The sequence below is a fragment of the Schistocerca nitens genome, chromosome 5 (assembly GCF_023898315.1).
Source record: "Schistocerca nitens isolate TAMUIC-IGC-003100 chromosome 5, iqSchNite1.1, whole genome shotgun sequence".
Taxonomy (NCBI): Eukaryota; Metazoa; Arthropoda; class Insecta; order Orthoptera; family Acrididae; genus Schistocerca; species Schistocerca nitens.
In genome coordinates this window covers 447483960-447497868 of record NC_064618.1, presented here as the reverse complement: position 1 = coordinate 447497868, position 13909 = coordinate 447483960, and the positions used below count along the sequence as shown (strand labels likewise).

At 40.3% G+C, this 13909-nt stretch overlaps 1 protein-coding gene across 1 annotated transcript in view; it reads left to right on the top strand.

Annotated features, from left to right (window-relative positions):
• Window positions 1–13909, top strand: part of LOC126260257 (mediator of RNA polymerase II transcription subunit 15) — a 165811-nt gene that overhangs the window by 2368 nt on the left and 149534 nt on the right. The window contains exon 2 of the mRNA XM_049957585.1: window positions 8900–8987. Within this exon, the coding sequence (XP_049813542.1) occupies window positions 8900–8987 (88 nt within the window). The remainder of the gene's footprint in view (window positions 1–8899; window positions 8988–13909) is intronic.

The window sequence follows — 13909 nt, the reverse complement described above, 5'->3', positions numbered from 1 at the left end:
TGACTGCAGGAAGAAAAACTATTTATGCATCTGTGTGTGCTACAATTAATCTAATCTTGTCTTCATAATCCCTACAGGATCAGTATGGAGTGAGTTGTTATTTATTCGTAGATTCATATTTTAAGCTGGTTTTTGAAATTTTCCAAGTCTCTTTTCTGGGAATAGTATGCCTACATGTCAAGTGTGCCATTTCCGTTCTTTCAGCATTGCTATGACACTTCCCCACTGGTCAAACAAACCTGCGACCGTTCATGATGCTCTTCTCTATATATGTTCGACATCTACTATTAGTACTACACGGGATAGGTCCAATATACTTCAGCAATACTGTAGGGAGAGTTACATGAGTGATTAGTAAGCAATCTCCTTTGTAGACTGATTGTTTCCTAGTATTCTACCTGTAAACCAAAGTCTGCCACCTGCTTACCTATGTTTGGCTTACATGATCATTCTATTGCGTATCCCAACAAACTGTCACACTAAGGTATGGTACCTCAGACACAAGACCAATGACTTGATCAGTGTTTAGAGAGAAATTACAGAAAGATCACTGGGGAGAAATTAATAAAGCAGACAGTGTTAACTGAAAAAAATAACACTTTCATAAACGTATTCCAAGTTTTGTTTGGTGCTAAAACAAAATGGGAGAAAGTTGAACAGAAGCATTGATAACTGCTGGGATTACAGTATCAGACATTAGGTAGAGCTCTATGCAATTCAGAGAATAAGCAGTAGTCAAGATTTTTAACTCCAATACCACCACTATTGTTGACTCCACTCTATCATTAAAAGAGCAGAAATCGTATCCTATGCTAAAAACAGTTCCCAGAATAAAGTAAAAGCTATTTGAGAATATTAGTAAGCAAACAAACAAAACAAGTCATCTGAATGAAATTGAACCCCCTGAAAATACATCTGCCAGAAATGGTGACACTTGCAAATTATTGCCCACAAAATTCAATGACTGCTTCCCCACATTCGATGTTGAGCGCCCATAAACCCCAACACACACACTCAATGACTGCTTCCACACATTACCTGCAAACATTGCACCGAGTAATAAACAATCTAACATGGTAGTGTGGACTGTAATTATGCAGACATTAGGTGCATCACAGACAGATACTAGTTTAAAGAAATACAACTCCTAAGGACCAACAACTAAACAGTAGTAATTCTGCTAGCAATAGTAGTGTTGCTAATAGAATATAAGTGTCTTGTGCTGGCTGTGGTAGGTTTACCTTCAACCTCTTCATCTACATCTATACTCTGCAAACCATAGTGAGGTGTATGGCACATTACATTTCTGACTCATTGATACTTAATCATATGATACTATGGTTTTTTTGTTTTGTTTTGTAAAGTGTCCAATGTTACATTTCTGAACATTCAAAGCAAGTTGCCAGTCTTTGTACCACTTTGAAATCCTATCAAGATCTGGCGGAATATTTGAGCAGCTCTTTCCAGAGTGCTTCATTGCGGATAACTGCATCAGCAGCGAAAAGCCTGAGATTACTATTAATACTGTCTACAATACGATCAACAGCCAGGGTCCCAACACACTTCCCCAAGGGGTATAAAGGACTGTTCGATAAAAGTTGTCTAATCAAATTGCAACTGGATTCGTAAGTTCCTGTCAAGTAGGTCACAGTTCGTAGTAATTGACAGAAAGTCATTGATCAAAATGGAAGTAATATTTGGTGGTCCCCAAGGAAGTGTTATAGGCCCTCTGCTGTTCCTGATCTACATAAATACGTAGGGAACAATCTGAGCAGCGCTCTTAGCTTTTTTGCAGGGTTATGCTGTCATTTACCATCTTGTAAAGTCATCACATGATCAAAATCAACTGCAAAGTGATTGAAAAAGATACCTATATGATGCAAAAAGTGGCAATTGACTCTAAATATCGAAAAGTGTAAAGTTGTCCCCATAAGTACTAAACGAAATCTGCTAAATTTTGGTTACACGATAAAACACACAATCTAAAGTCTGTAAATTCAACTGAATAATTAGGGATTACAATTACAAATAACTTCAATTGGGATGTTCGCATGGACAACATTGTGGGTAAAGCAGACCAAAGACTGAGATTTGTTTGTAGAACACTTATAAAATGCAAGAGATCAACTAAAGAGAGTACATACACCATTGCTGTGTGGTGTAGGATCTGCATAAGATAGGAGTGTCGGAGGACGTCAAAAAATTTCAAAGAAGGGGAGCTCGTTTAGTATTATCATGAAACGGGAGAGAGTGCAACTGACATGATGCGTGAATTGTGGTGGCAGTCATTAAAACACAAATTCTGTTTGCTGCAGCAGAATCTTCTCGTGAAATTTCAGTCGCTAACTTTCTCCTCCGAATATGAAAATATTATGTTGGCTCCCACCTACATAGTGAGAAATGATCATCATCATAAAATAAGATAAATCAGAGCTCACACAGAAAGATTTAAGTGCTCATTTTCCTGCGCGCTGTTGGAGAGTGGAACTATAGAGAAATAGCTTGAAAGACACGTAAATGAAGTTTGCGTCTATGTCCTGAACTCGGTATGTAGTGAACCTGTGCCCCTTCAAAACCCGCTTGAAGCTGTGGCCGTCAGGATACAGACGACACAGGAAATAACTGTCTGCAATGTCTATCTCCCTCCAGATGGTGCAGTACCCCTGAACATATTGGCTGCACTGATTGATCAACTCCCTAAACCTTTCCTACGTTTGGGAGATTTTAACACCCATAACCCCTTGTGGGATGGCACTGTGTTTACTGGACGAGGTAGAGATGTCAAAAATTTACTGTCCCACCTTGAGCTCTGCCTCTTAAATACAGGTGCCTCCACACATTTCTGTGTGGCACATGGCACAAATTCAGCCATTGATCTCTCGGTCTCCAGTCCTTGCCTTCTCCCATATATCCATTGGAGAGCTCATGATGACCTGTGAGTAAGTGACCATTTCCCCATCTTCCTGTCACTACCCTGGCGTCATGTCTATGGATGGGTACCCAGATGGGCTTTAAACAAGGCAGACTGGGTAACCTTCACCTTTGCTGCCACTGTTGAATCTCCCCCACGTGGTGCCATCAGTGTTGTGGTTGAGCAGGTCACTACAACGGTCGTTTCTGCAGCGGAAAACGCGATCCCCTGTTCTTTAGGGTGCCCCCGGCGAAAGACAGTCCCTTGGTGGTCGCAGGAAGTTGTTGAGGCAATTAAAGAGCTTCGGTGAGCTCTACAGCAACATAAGCTGCACCCTTCCTTAGAGCACCTAATAGCCTTTAAGTGGCTCCATGCCTGTGTTTGCCAGCTTATAAAGCGACGGAAACAGGAGTGTTGGGAGACGTACGTGTCGACCATTGGATGCCATACGCCACCTTCCCAAGTCTGGCTGAAGATCAGACATCTTTTTGCATACCGGACCCCAACACATATCCTTGGTGTTAACACGAATGGCATGTTATGTACTGATGCAAACATGATTGCCGAGCAATTTGCTGTGCACTATACTTGAGCCTCTGCATTGGAGGATTACCCCCCCCTCCCCCTCCCGAACAGCTTTTTGCACCCTCCAATGGCAGATGGAAAGGAAAGTCCTCTTGTTCACTACACTCCACAGTGAACCTTGTAAAGCCCCAGTTACTGAGTGGAAGCTCCTCAGTGCCCTTGCATATTGCCCCGACACAGCTCCTTGGCTGGATCGGATCCACAGTCAGATGATCAAACATCTCTTGTCTGACTATAAGTGACATCGACTCGTCATCTTAAACCGGATATGGTGCGATGGCGTCTTTCCATCGCAATGGTGGGAGAGCACCATCATTCTGGTGCTCAAACCCGGTAAGAACCCACTTGATGTGGATATCTATCAGCCTCACCAACATTCTTTGTCAGCTGCTAGAACATATGCTGTGTTGGAAATTGGGTTGGGTACTGGAGTCACGTGGCCTACTGGCTCCGTGTCAGGGCGGCTTCCACCTGGGTCGCTCTACCACTGATAATCTTGTGTTCCTTGAGTCTGCCATCCGAATATCCTTTTGCAGATGCCAACACCTGGTTGCTGTCTTTTTTGACGTACGTAAAGCATAAGACACGACCTGGTGACATCATATCCATACCACATTGTATGAGTGGGGTCTCCAGGGCTTACTCCCGATTTTCATCCAAAACTTCCTGTTGCTCCGTACTTTCCGTGGCATGTTGGTGCCTTACATAAGTCCCTCGGTAATCAGGAGAATGGCATTCTGCAGGGCTCCGTATTGCGTGTGCCTCTATTTTTAGTGGCTATTAACGGTCTGGCAGCAGCTGTAGGGCCGCCGGGCTCACCTTCTCTGTATGCAGATGACTTCTGCATTTTATATTTCTCCTCCAGTACTGGTGTTGCTGAGTGGTGCTTACAGGGAGCTATTCACAAGTCGCAGCCATGGGCTCTAGCTCACAGCTTTCAGTTTTCAGCTGCGAAGTCGTTGGTCAAGCACTTCTGTCGGCATCATACCGTTCATCTGGAACCAGAACTTTACCTTAATGACGATCCATTCACTGTAGTGGAGACATCGATTCTTAGGACTGGTTTTCGATGCCCGATTGACTTGGTTACCTGACCTTTGTCAGCTTAAGCGCAAGAGCTGGCAGCACCTCAATGCCTTCTGCTGCCTGAGCAACACCTTGCTCGACGTTTCTGCAGCTCTACAGAGCCCTTGTTCAATCCCACCTTGACCGTGGCAGTCTGGTTTACGGTTTAGTGGTGCCCTCAGTGTTGCGTTTACTTGACCCAGTGCACCACTGCGGTGTTCGCCTAGCAACGGGAGCTTTTGGAACGAGTCCAGTGCCAAGTGTCCTATTGGAGGCTGGAGTCCCTCCATTGCAGATTCGATGTGCACAACTGCTTGCCAGTTACGTTGCACACATTCATAGTTCACCTGCACATCCAAATTACTGTCTCCTTTTCCCACCCAAGGCAGTTCATCTCCTGCATTGGTGGTCCAGGTCAGGGCTCACAATTGCGGTTTGCGTCTGGTCCCTTCTCTCTGAACCAGAGTGCTTCCCTTTACCACCTCTCCTTGAGGTCCATTCACGTACATCTCCATGGTATATACGTAGGCTTGAGCTTTGCTCTGATCTTTCACGAGGCCCTAAGGGCTCCATTAACCCTGTGGCTCTCCGCTGTCTCTTCCTCTAGATTCTCGACACATACCGGGCCATGAAGTGGTTTACACCAATGGCTTGGTGGCTGATGGTCATGTTGGCTTTGCGTATGTACATGGAAGACATATTGAACAGCACTCCTTGCCCAATGGCTGCAGTGTTTTCACTGCAGAGCTGGCGGCCATATCTCCTGCTCTTGAGCACAACTGCTCATGCCCTGCCGAGTCATTTCTCTTGTGTACTGACTCCTTGAGCAGCCTACAAGCTATCAACCAGTGCTACCCCTGTCATTCTTTGGTAGCGACCATCCAGGAGTCCCTGTGTGCCCTGGAACGGTCTGGTCATTGTGTGGTGCTTGTGTGGACCCCCTGGCCATCTCAGAATCCCAGGAAATGAACTTGCCGACAGGCTTGTGAAACAGGCTACACGGAAACCACTTCTGGAGATCAGCATTCCCATAACTGACCTGCAATCATTATTACACTGCAAGCTTTTTCAGCTTTGGGAGATGGAATGGCATAATCTCAGTATGCACAACAAACTGCGTGACATTAAGGAGACTATGAATGTGTGGAAGTCCTCCATTCGGGCCTCTCGCAGGGATTCTGTGGTTCTCCATTTGATCTAAGTTTTAGCACATGTCCTTTCTCCCTGTGTGTCCTCCACCTGAGAGCTTTCAGGGTGGAGGTTTTAATGTGTTGCTGGCTTCTTTTTATTCTTATGGTCAGCCAGCAATGGTAACCTGCTTTCTTGTTTTAATCTCTTCTCCCTGTTTCTTGGGTCTCTGTGGATTTATTGTCCCCTTTTGTCCATTTAAGAGTTTGTTACCCTTCCATTGTTCTTGTGGTTTTTCCTTTCTTTTGTTTTGTGTTGTAAGTTTCGTTTGTCTTCTCATCCTTGTGGAATTGTTTTATTTGGAACAACGGGCCAATGACTTAGCAGTTTGGTCCCTTCCCCCCCCCCCCCCCCTTTAAACCAACGAATCAACCAGGACATGTTAAATGCTTTGGTCTGGCTTTCTTACTGGATTCTCCCCACAGAGAGCTATACAAGATCTTACAAATGAAGTGCTGCAGAGATAATCAAGAAAGTTATCCTCTGGGGTGTTCTATAACCTCGCCGAAACCTCCGAATGTGTGAATCGCACAATTCTGCTTGGCAAACTAATGTGTTGTGGCATTAGTGGCATCACCCTTGCCTGTATGAAATCTTCTCTTCCATGACAGAGAGCATAAGACCTCATTAACACACAGTATCTCTATCATGAAAATGACTTCAAAATAGAATAAAAAAACAGATGGTGAATCGGAGGGATGCATGGTAACAAGTGTAACAATTCCTTTTTATTCAAATTACTAATTGGTTATATTTCATCATATAGTGGTACCTGTTTTGTACTGATGAGGTGGACTGGGGTTCCCTATTTCCTTTTCATATGTCCAGTGTGAAAGACACTATATCAGCATTCAAAATTGTCTTGTAATGCATATTTGTAGGTTCAGATCTTCTATACTGCAACCACAAAATTTGTAGTAAAGATACTGTACACACAAATCCATTAATTTTGCAGTTAACTGCTGTCTTCTGCAACACTATCTTAATAGATATCCTTCTTGCGTCATCTGTACTACTGTGTTTTCACACCAGCCTGATGGTGTGTAGATTGTTCTTCCTTTTACCCAGAAGAAATGAGCATTGTTTGGCATATACAAGTGCTACTTGTAGTAAAAATATGATCAAGAACATCCACTTGAAGTAGTGGATCTGTCACAAGTTTGGAAGGGGAAAGTGCCATTTTCAGATTTCTATTTCGTCCAGTTAAGCCATTAATGTACATTATTTTGAGTTTACTGTTACTAGCTACTTCTTTTATGTATTTCACTATGTGTGATGAAACTTCCTGCAATCCTCTTGGAGTTGTAATTTTGCCCCTTACATACAAACATGGAAGAGGAGTCAATAGGTTATGAAAGCCAAGATTATAACAGTATAAATTGTATATGTAATGTGGCACTAACATTAACTCTGGAAATCCCAGGGCACTTTCCAAATCAAATTTAAAAATGAAAACATGTTGAGGGTTAGATTTTGATAATTCCTGATGCACTTTCATTGGATTTCATGCAAATTTGGCCCTCCTTACATGTAATTTTTGTTGCACTTGTAATTATTTTTTGTTTTCATCTTTAGCGACCAATATCTGCATCTGGTAATGTTGTGCATGTATTTCATCTTAGATTGAAATCGTGATTGGAAATATTTTGATACAAAGCCTCTGCCACTGATTAAATGTTACCTTCAACATATTTTTCTTTATATAAATTGGACACAACTCAAATTTTCAATTCAGGACTCAAGTAACACCTATTATGGTTTTCTGTTCGAGAATAATATGACTGATGACATGAAAAAATTTTAATCTAGAAGTGAATTTGACTAAATGTACCTTCTGGAACTTTATTGGAAGGTTTATGGGGACTTCTTAAATCACCATCAGGTTCCTCTTCTTTCTTTGCTTCTTGTGTACATAAAGTCATTCTGTCATTGGAAGTTCAAAAAGTTTGCAGAAAATAGTTTACAGACTTTAACTGAATAATTCTGAACATGTGAGTAGTATTTGTTAATACAAGCCTTTGGAGGTTGAGGTTGACATCTTGTTCGTGGTCTTCTTGCTGCAGGAGATTCTGATGTTATTAGTCCACATAGATAGAGACTTTGATAGTTAAAAAGATCCCATTTTCCAATAACTATCAAAAATTCCGTTCCTTATCTTCTTAAGTTATTTTTGAAGTATGTTGTAGTCTACAATGGCAATCAACATTTCAAAATATTTTGACAGGAGCTGTTTTACCTTTTTGGGTACTGTATGCGTCACCTTGATTCCTTTTTAGTTTTATCTGCTGTCTTCTATCTTCTGTTTCTCATTAGACTCACTTTGAGATGGATGATATTCTGAAGCAGGATCTGAAATTTCTCCCTCTTTGTTCATGATTTCTGTAAGCTTATCTGAATTATTCAGATTAACATGAGTGTAAGATCAGACAGACACCAGTAACAACTGCCAGATAATTAAGTTAATGGTTTGTATAACAATATTATAAAATAAAACTTGTCTGAAAACGGCGGAGACAATGTTATCGTACAAAATTTACCTGAAAACAGTTTAGACAATGTTATAATACAAAACTGGAGCTAGTCAGACTTACTTCAGTTTGCCATAACATGTATCATATAACTCATCTCACAGTAGAACTTATGGTGCCATCTGTGATGCTAGTGTGCATACAAAGACATATGTTATGTGGAATCCAAAAGACTGAAGTTTCCACTAAGGACATAGTAGTTAACATATTTTTGTCAGAATCTGACTTACACTGTTACACCATAAAGTCCTTCAAATAATATAATAAAACTGAGGAGGCAGCAGCTTTCAGAGTAGGAACTTCCTTACTAATTGTATCAGTTATATTTAGGTGACATAAGCGTGAACATCACGAAGCAATGTAGTGATGGTTTATTAATACAGTTTACAGCTTAAGTTTCTATGACATTTTCAATCTCATGAACACCTTAACTTGTTTTGAATTGTTAAAGCTTGTTGATGGAATCTGTACGGTTAGTGTTTCATGTTTCCATTTGTTCTATGCCAGGTTCTATGATTCAGTGGCCTCTTGTCCTTCCTAAGCACTGCAGCTATTCTTCTTCACATCTTTTAAACAGTTGTCCTATGATTTTGTCTGTGACAGTGACTCTTCTGTGTTACAGAGACGAAGCAATTCAGAGATCTGGTATGCCAACAGCGAAGAACAGTGTTGAAATGGAGAACCATGTCTTTCAGAAAGCAAAAACAAAGGTAAGCAGTATATAAGTAGAGTTACAGCATTGTCTCATCGATGGTTGCAATTGAAAGACTACAAGTAATGTTATAAGTAATTATTGCTGTATGATCACTAACTCCTTCATGTGAAGATTGAAGTTTTTCCTTATAAAATATGGCTCACAAATTTTTAGCGAGTTAAAGATGTGCCATGCCCTACGAAATTCTTCTACTGATATTTCTTTGGAATTGATTCAGTGAAATAATGACCTGACTGTGAGTACATGTGTCATTACTTGAGCAGAAGTGTAACTAATTGGAGTGGTAAGTTAAAAGATTATGGAAGGTGGAATTATTGGAAGAGGCTTGCATGCTAATAAAGGGAAATAGGACATGAACATCATTTGTATGTGAATTAGAATGTGAGCAATTAAGTACATTCTTATTGTTAGGAAGGAAATGCCTACAGCAATGAAAAATGATTGAAGAACATAAGGCTGTGGGAAAGTTACATAAAAAATGGTAAATGAATAAAAAATATGATCAGTGGATGGATGAAAGCAAATGCATTAGTAGTGGTATGTGATCATCAGTGTGGAATAGAAGAAACTGCCACATCCTCCCACCTCTTTTTGTGTATATTATTGTTCTCGACTTTATACACTTTTGGTATGTCTCCTTGAATTCGTGGCTTACTTTCCCTTTCCCTTTATCCTGCCCGATTCCCTCTTTCCACCATTGCAGAAAATTACGGCTAAAGAAAAGAGGGACAGGTAGTGCAAGTGGTTACTTAAAAATGTTGTGAACAGTGAATTTAGCCTGACACTGCATTTTATGATTGAGTAGTTAAGCTTGGTTTCACTTTTTTGGATTTCTTCCACTGAAAACCTTTGTTGTGCATCAAAATCCCCAATGTGATAAAAAAATCTGAGTTTGCATAGTGTCTGGTAATCAAATTATTGTTCTAGTTTTCTTTGCAACTTCTGACAACACGTATGTTTAGCTCCAGAACAAGAACTTCTACTCTCAGTAAAAGGAACAACAGTACAGCTTTTTCCAGAAACAAATTTCTTCTTTATCTCTTTCACTGCTTTTAGCTGCCATGACACATAGCAGAAGAGGAGTTGGCAGCCGTAGGATCCATAGCCCACAGTCTGTGGTTCCTTCAGTTACAGCTACATACCAAATGTCTTGTTAAATAGTATGTAACATTCATGAAGCTGTTACAGAAGAATGTACTATAAGAAAAGACAGGCGGGTGCTTTGTTTGATGGACTTGTCTGTATTTGATTTTTATCTATGAGTTACTTGAAAGGCAAAAGGCATAAAATAACTCTAAAAGTGTAACCCAACCGATTCAGAACTGGAGTATTGAAAGAATCGATACGGCAGTTCTATGTGTAATGAGTTTGAATATGATTTCACAAGTAAAAAAGTGTGCAAGGTTACAATTTTTAAAAATATTTTCAGGTTTTAAATAATTGTGTGTTTCTGTGGATAAAGGGGCGTATTACTGGCATGGATGCATTGTATCTTACACATTTTTTTAAAAATCAGTCAGTAAGCACATTACCTAACAAATGAGTGATGGTCTCTTGGCTTTGTGGCAAACGGTCAGTGCACCTGCAACTAGAAAGCTACTTAGCCACTCTGTACAGGTGTTGATCATTTGGCTACTTGGGAGTCAGGCCTATGTGACATGCATTCCCAAGAAACATTTTTGATTATAGAAAAATTGTACAATACTAATTAGTGGCACAGTATTCCTGGACAGCGTCTAACAGAAATGTATTTGTAGTCGGAAAATGCATGCAACCCATATATGTTTATGGAAGCTCCAGCCTGCCAATATCCATACAGTCCATTCTATCCAAATTTTATTTCAGATACCCAGATGATGATTAGAGTACAATAATGGTACTAATGAGGAAAGTGTTTTTCGTGCAAGTCTCTTGGCTTTATTGAGCCAGATGGTCCAGTTGTCGAGACACTGGACGTGCATTTGGGAGGTGCAGAATCCAGTTCCTCATCTGGCCATTCAGATTCTGGTTATCTGTGTCTTCCCTGAATTCCTTAAATCGATGATTTCTTTGAATGGGATATGGTGTATTTGCTTCCCAATCATTCCCCAGTCTTGTCAGTATGCTTTGTTTAATGACCTTGGTGTCGACGGAATGTTAAATGCAAGTATCTTTACCTTTCTTTTCACTTTGTTGTTGCTACTAACAGTATAATGCCCTTGAAAGTATTCCAGTACAGATATCTGAGTTTGTGAATAATTTTACTGTATTTTCTTTCTCTTGCAAACCTACAACAGCCATTTTCTTTGAAAAATTACCTCAAAAATCCAGGTCTGTCTTATACTTGAAATTAATATAAAAATGTACAGTGTTTGATTTATAATTCCTGCCAGTCTTAAAAATGGCCTATCTCTGGCAACATTGGATTCAACTGGCAGCAGCAGCGTGCTGATGCAACAACAAACATGAATTGCAAGGATTCACGAGCTTGCTAACACTGTCTCCCTCCCGCTCCACCATCACAAAGCCAGAACACCGTGTAGCCTATGATGCATTATTGCAGTCTACAGTGCCATTGAACTTGAATTGAAAGTAATTTGTGTTATCAGTATCAATATATTCTAATGGAGAAAAAGAAGGGTATTCAATGATGCTGGCTATAAATTGAAAGTAGTTGTGTATGCAGAACAACATGCAAACAGAGCAGGTGAGCAGCATTTCGGCCCTCCACCAACGGAAAAAACCATTCGCAATTGGCGGGCTAGTAAAGAATAGCTGATAAAAAGAGGAACACTAAATGTGCAAATAGAGTATTGAATGCAAAACGGCCAAAACTAGATGACAATTTTCAGGAATTTAAAAATGGTTTTATCAAAATTTTTTGAGTGTGGCTTTGCAGTCTAATGATAAAAATGGTAAAATTGTTATTTAAAAAATCGCTTAAAAAGTAAGGTGTGTCTTATAGTCCATAGCGTCTTATAGTCCATAAAACACAATACTTCCAACTCACGGTTACAGGATTGGAGGGAGTTGAAATTGCCGATTTTAACTATTTTTACAGCAAGTGCATGTGTGTATAAATTTCGTGTTAACCTGTCTCATAGTACTTTTTAACTGATCTAACTTTTCTGATGAGGAAACATAATACAAAATTTAAATGTTTGTGTAAGTTTCTGAGTCTGTACTTGACTCAAAGCTCATGTTAGTACCATACCTAAGTGACATGGAGGTCAGGCTTCTGGAGACCTGGAGCACACTGAAGTAACTTAGTCACACGCATTGGACACCAGGGAGACATGCCTGCTCCATTCTTACAAAGCTTTAGAGCACTTTATTAGTGGTTTGTAAAATTTTGTATGAGCTCTGCAATTATGTGACACTAACAGGTGAGTTCTAGGGGACACTGTTCGTTGCTCTGAGGTTCTCTTGTGCCAGTTCACAAGATCGATTTACCAAACTTATTTTATCAGTAGTTGTCAAAACTACTCAAGAGGATGTCGTTATCAGGAGAAAGAAAACTGGCGTTCTACGGATCGGAGCGTGGAATGTCAGATCCCTTAATCGGGCAGGTAGGTTAGAAAATTTGAAAAGGGAAATGGATAGGTTAAAGTTAGATATAGTGGGAATTAGTGAAGTTCGGTGGCAGGAGGAACAAGACTTCTGGTCAGGTGACTACAGGGTTATAAACACAAAGTCAAATAGGGGTAATGCAGGAGTAGGTTTAATAATGAATAGGAAAATAGGAATGGGGGTAAGCTACTACAAACAGCATAGTGAACGCATTATTGTGGCCAAGATAGATACGAAGCCCACACCTACTACAGTAGTACAAGTTCATATGCCAACTAGCTCTGCAGATGACGAAGAAATTGAAGAAATGTATGATGAAATAAAAGAAATTATTCAGATAGTGAAGGGAGACGAAAATTTAATAGTCATGGGTGACGGGAATTCGAGTGTAGCAAAAGGGAGAGAAGGAAACGTGGTAGGTGAATATGGATTGGGGCTAAGAAATGAAAGAGGAAGCCGCCTGGTAGAATTTTGCACAGAGCATAACTTAATCATAGCTAACACTTGGTTTAAGAATCATGATAGAAGGTTGTATACATGGAAGAACCCTGGAGATACTAAAAGGTATCAGATAGATTATATAATGGTAAGACAGAGATTTAGGAACCAGGTTTTAAATTGTAAGACATTTCCAGGGGCAGATGTGGACTCTGACCATAATCTATTGGTTATGACCTGTAGATTAAAACTGAAGAAACTGCAAAAAGGTGGGAATTTAAGGAGATGGGACCTGGATAAACTGAAAGAACCAGAGGTTGTACAGAGTTTCAGGGAGAGCATAAGGGAACAATTGACAGGAATGGGGGAAAGAAATACAGTAGAAGAAGAATGGGTAGCTTTGAGGGATGAAGTAGTGAAGGCAGCAGAGGATCAAGTAGGTAAAAAGATGAGGGCTATTAGAAATCCTTGGGTAACAGAAGAAATATTGCATTTAATTGATGAAAGGAGAAAATATAAAAATGCAGTACATGAAGCAGGGAAAAAGGAATACAAACGTCTCAAAAATGAGATCGACAGGAAGTGCAAAATGGCTAAGCAGGGATGGCTAGAGGACAAATGTAAGGATTTAGAGGCTTATCTTACTAGGGGTAAGATAGATACTGCCTACAGGAAAATTAAAGAGACCTTTGGAGATAAGAGAACCACTTGTATGAACATCAAGAGCTCAGATGGAAACCCAGTTCTAAGCAAAGAAGGGAAAGCAGAAAGGTGGAAGGAGTATATAGGGGGTCTATACAAGGGCGATGTACTTGAGGACAATATTATGGAAATGGAAGAGGATGTAGATGAAGATGAAATGGGAGATACGATACTGCATGAAGAGTTTGACAGAGCACTGAAAGACCTGAGTCGTAACAAGGCCCCCGG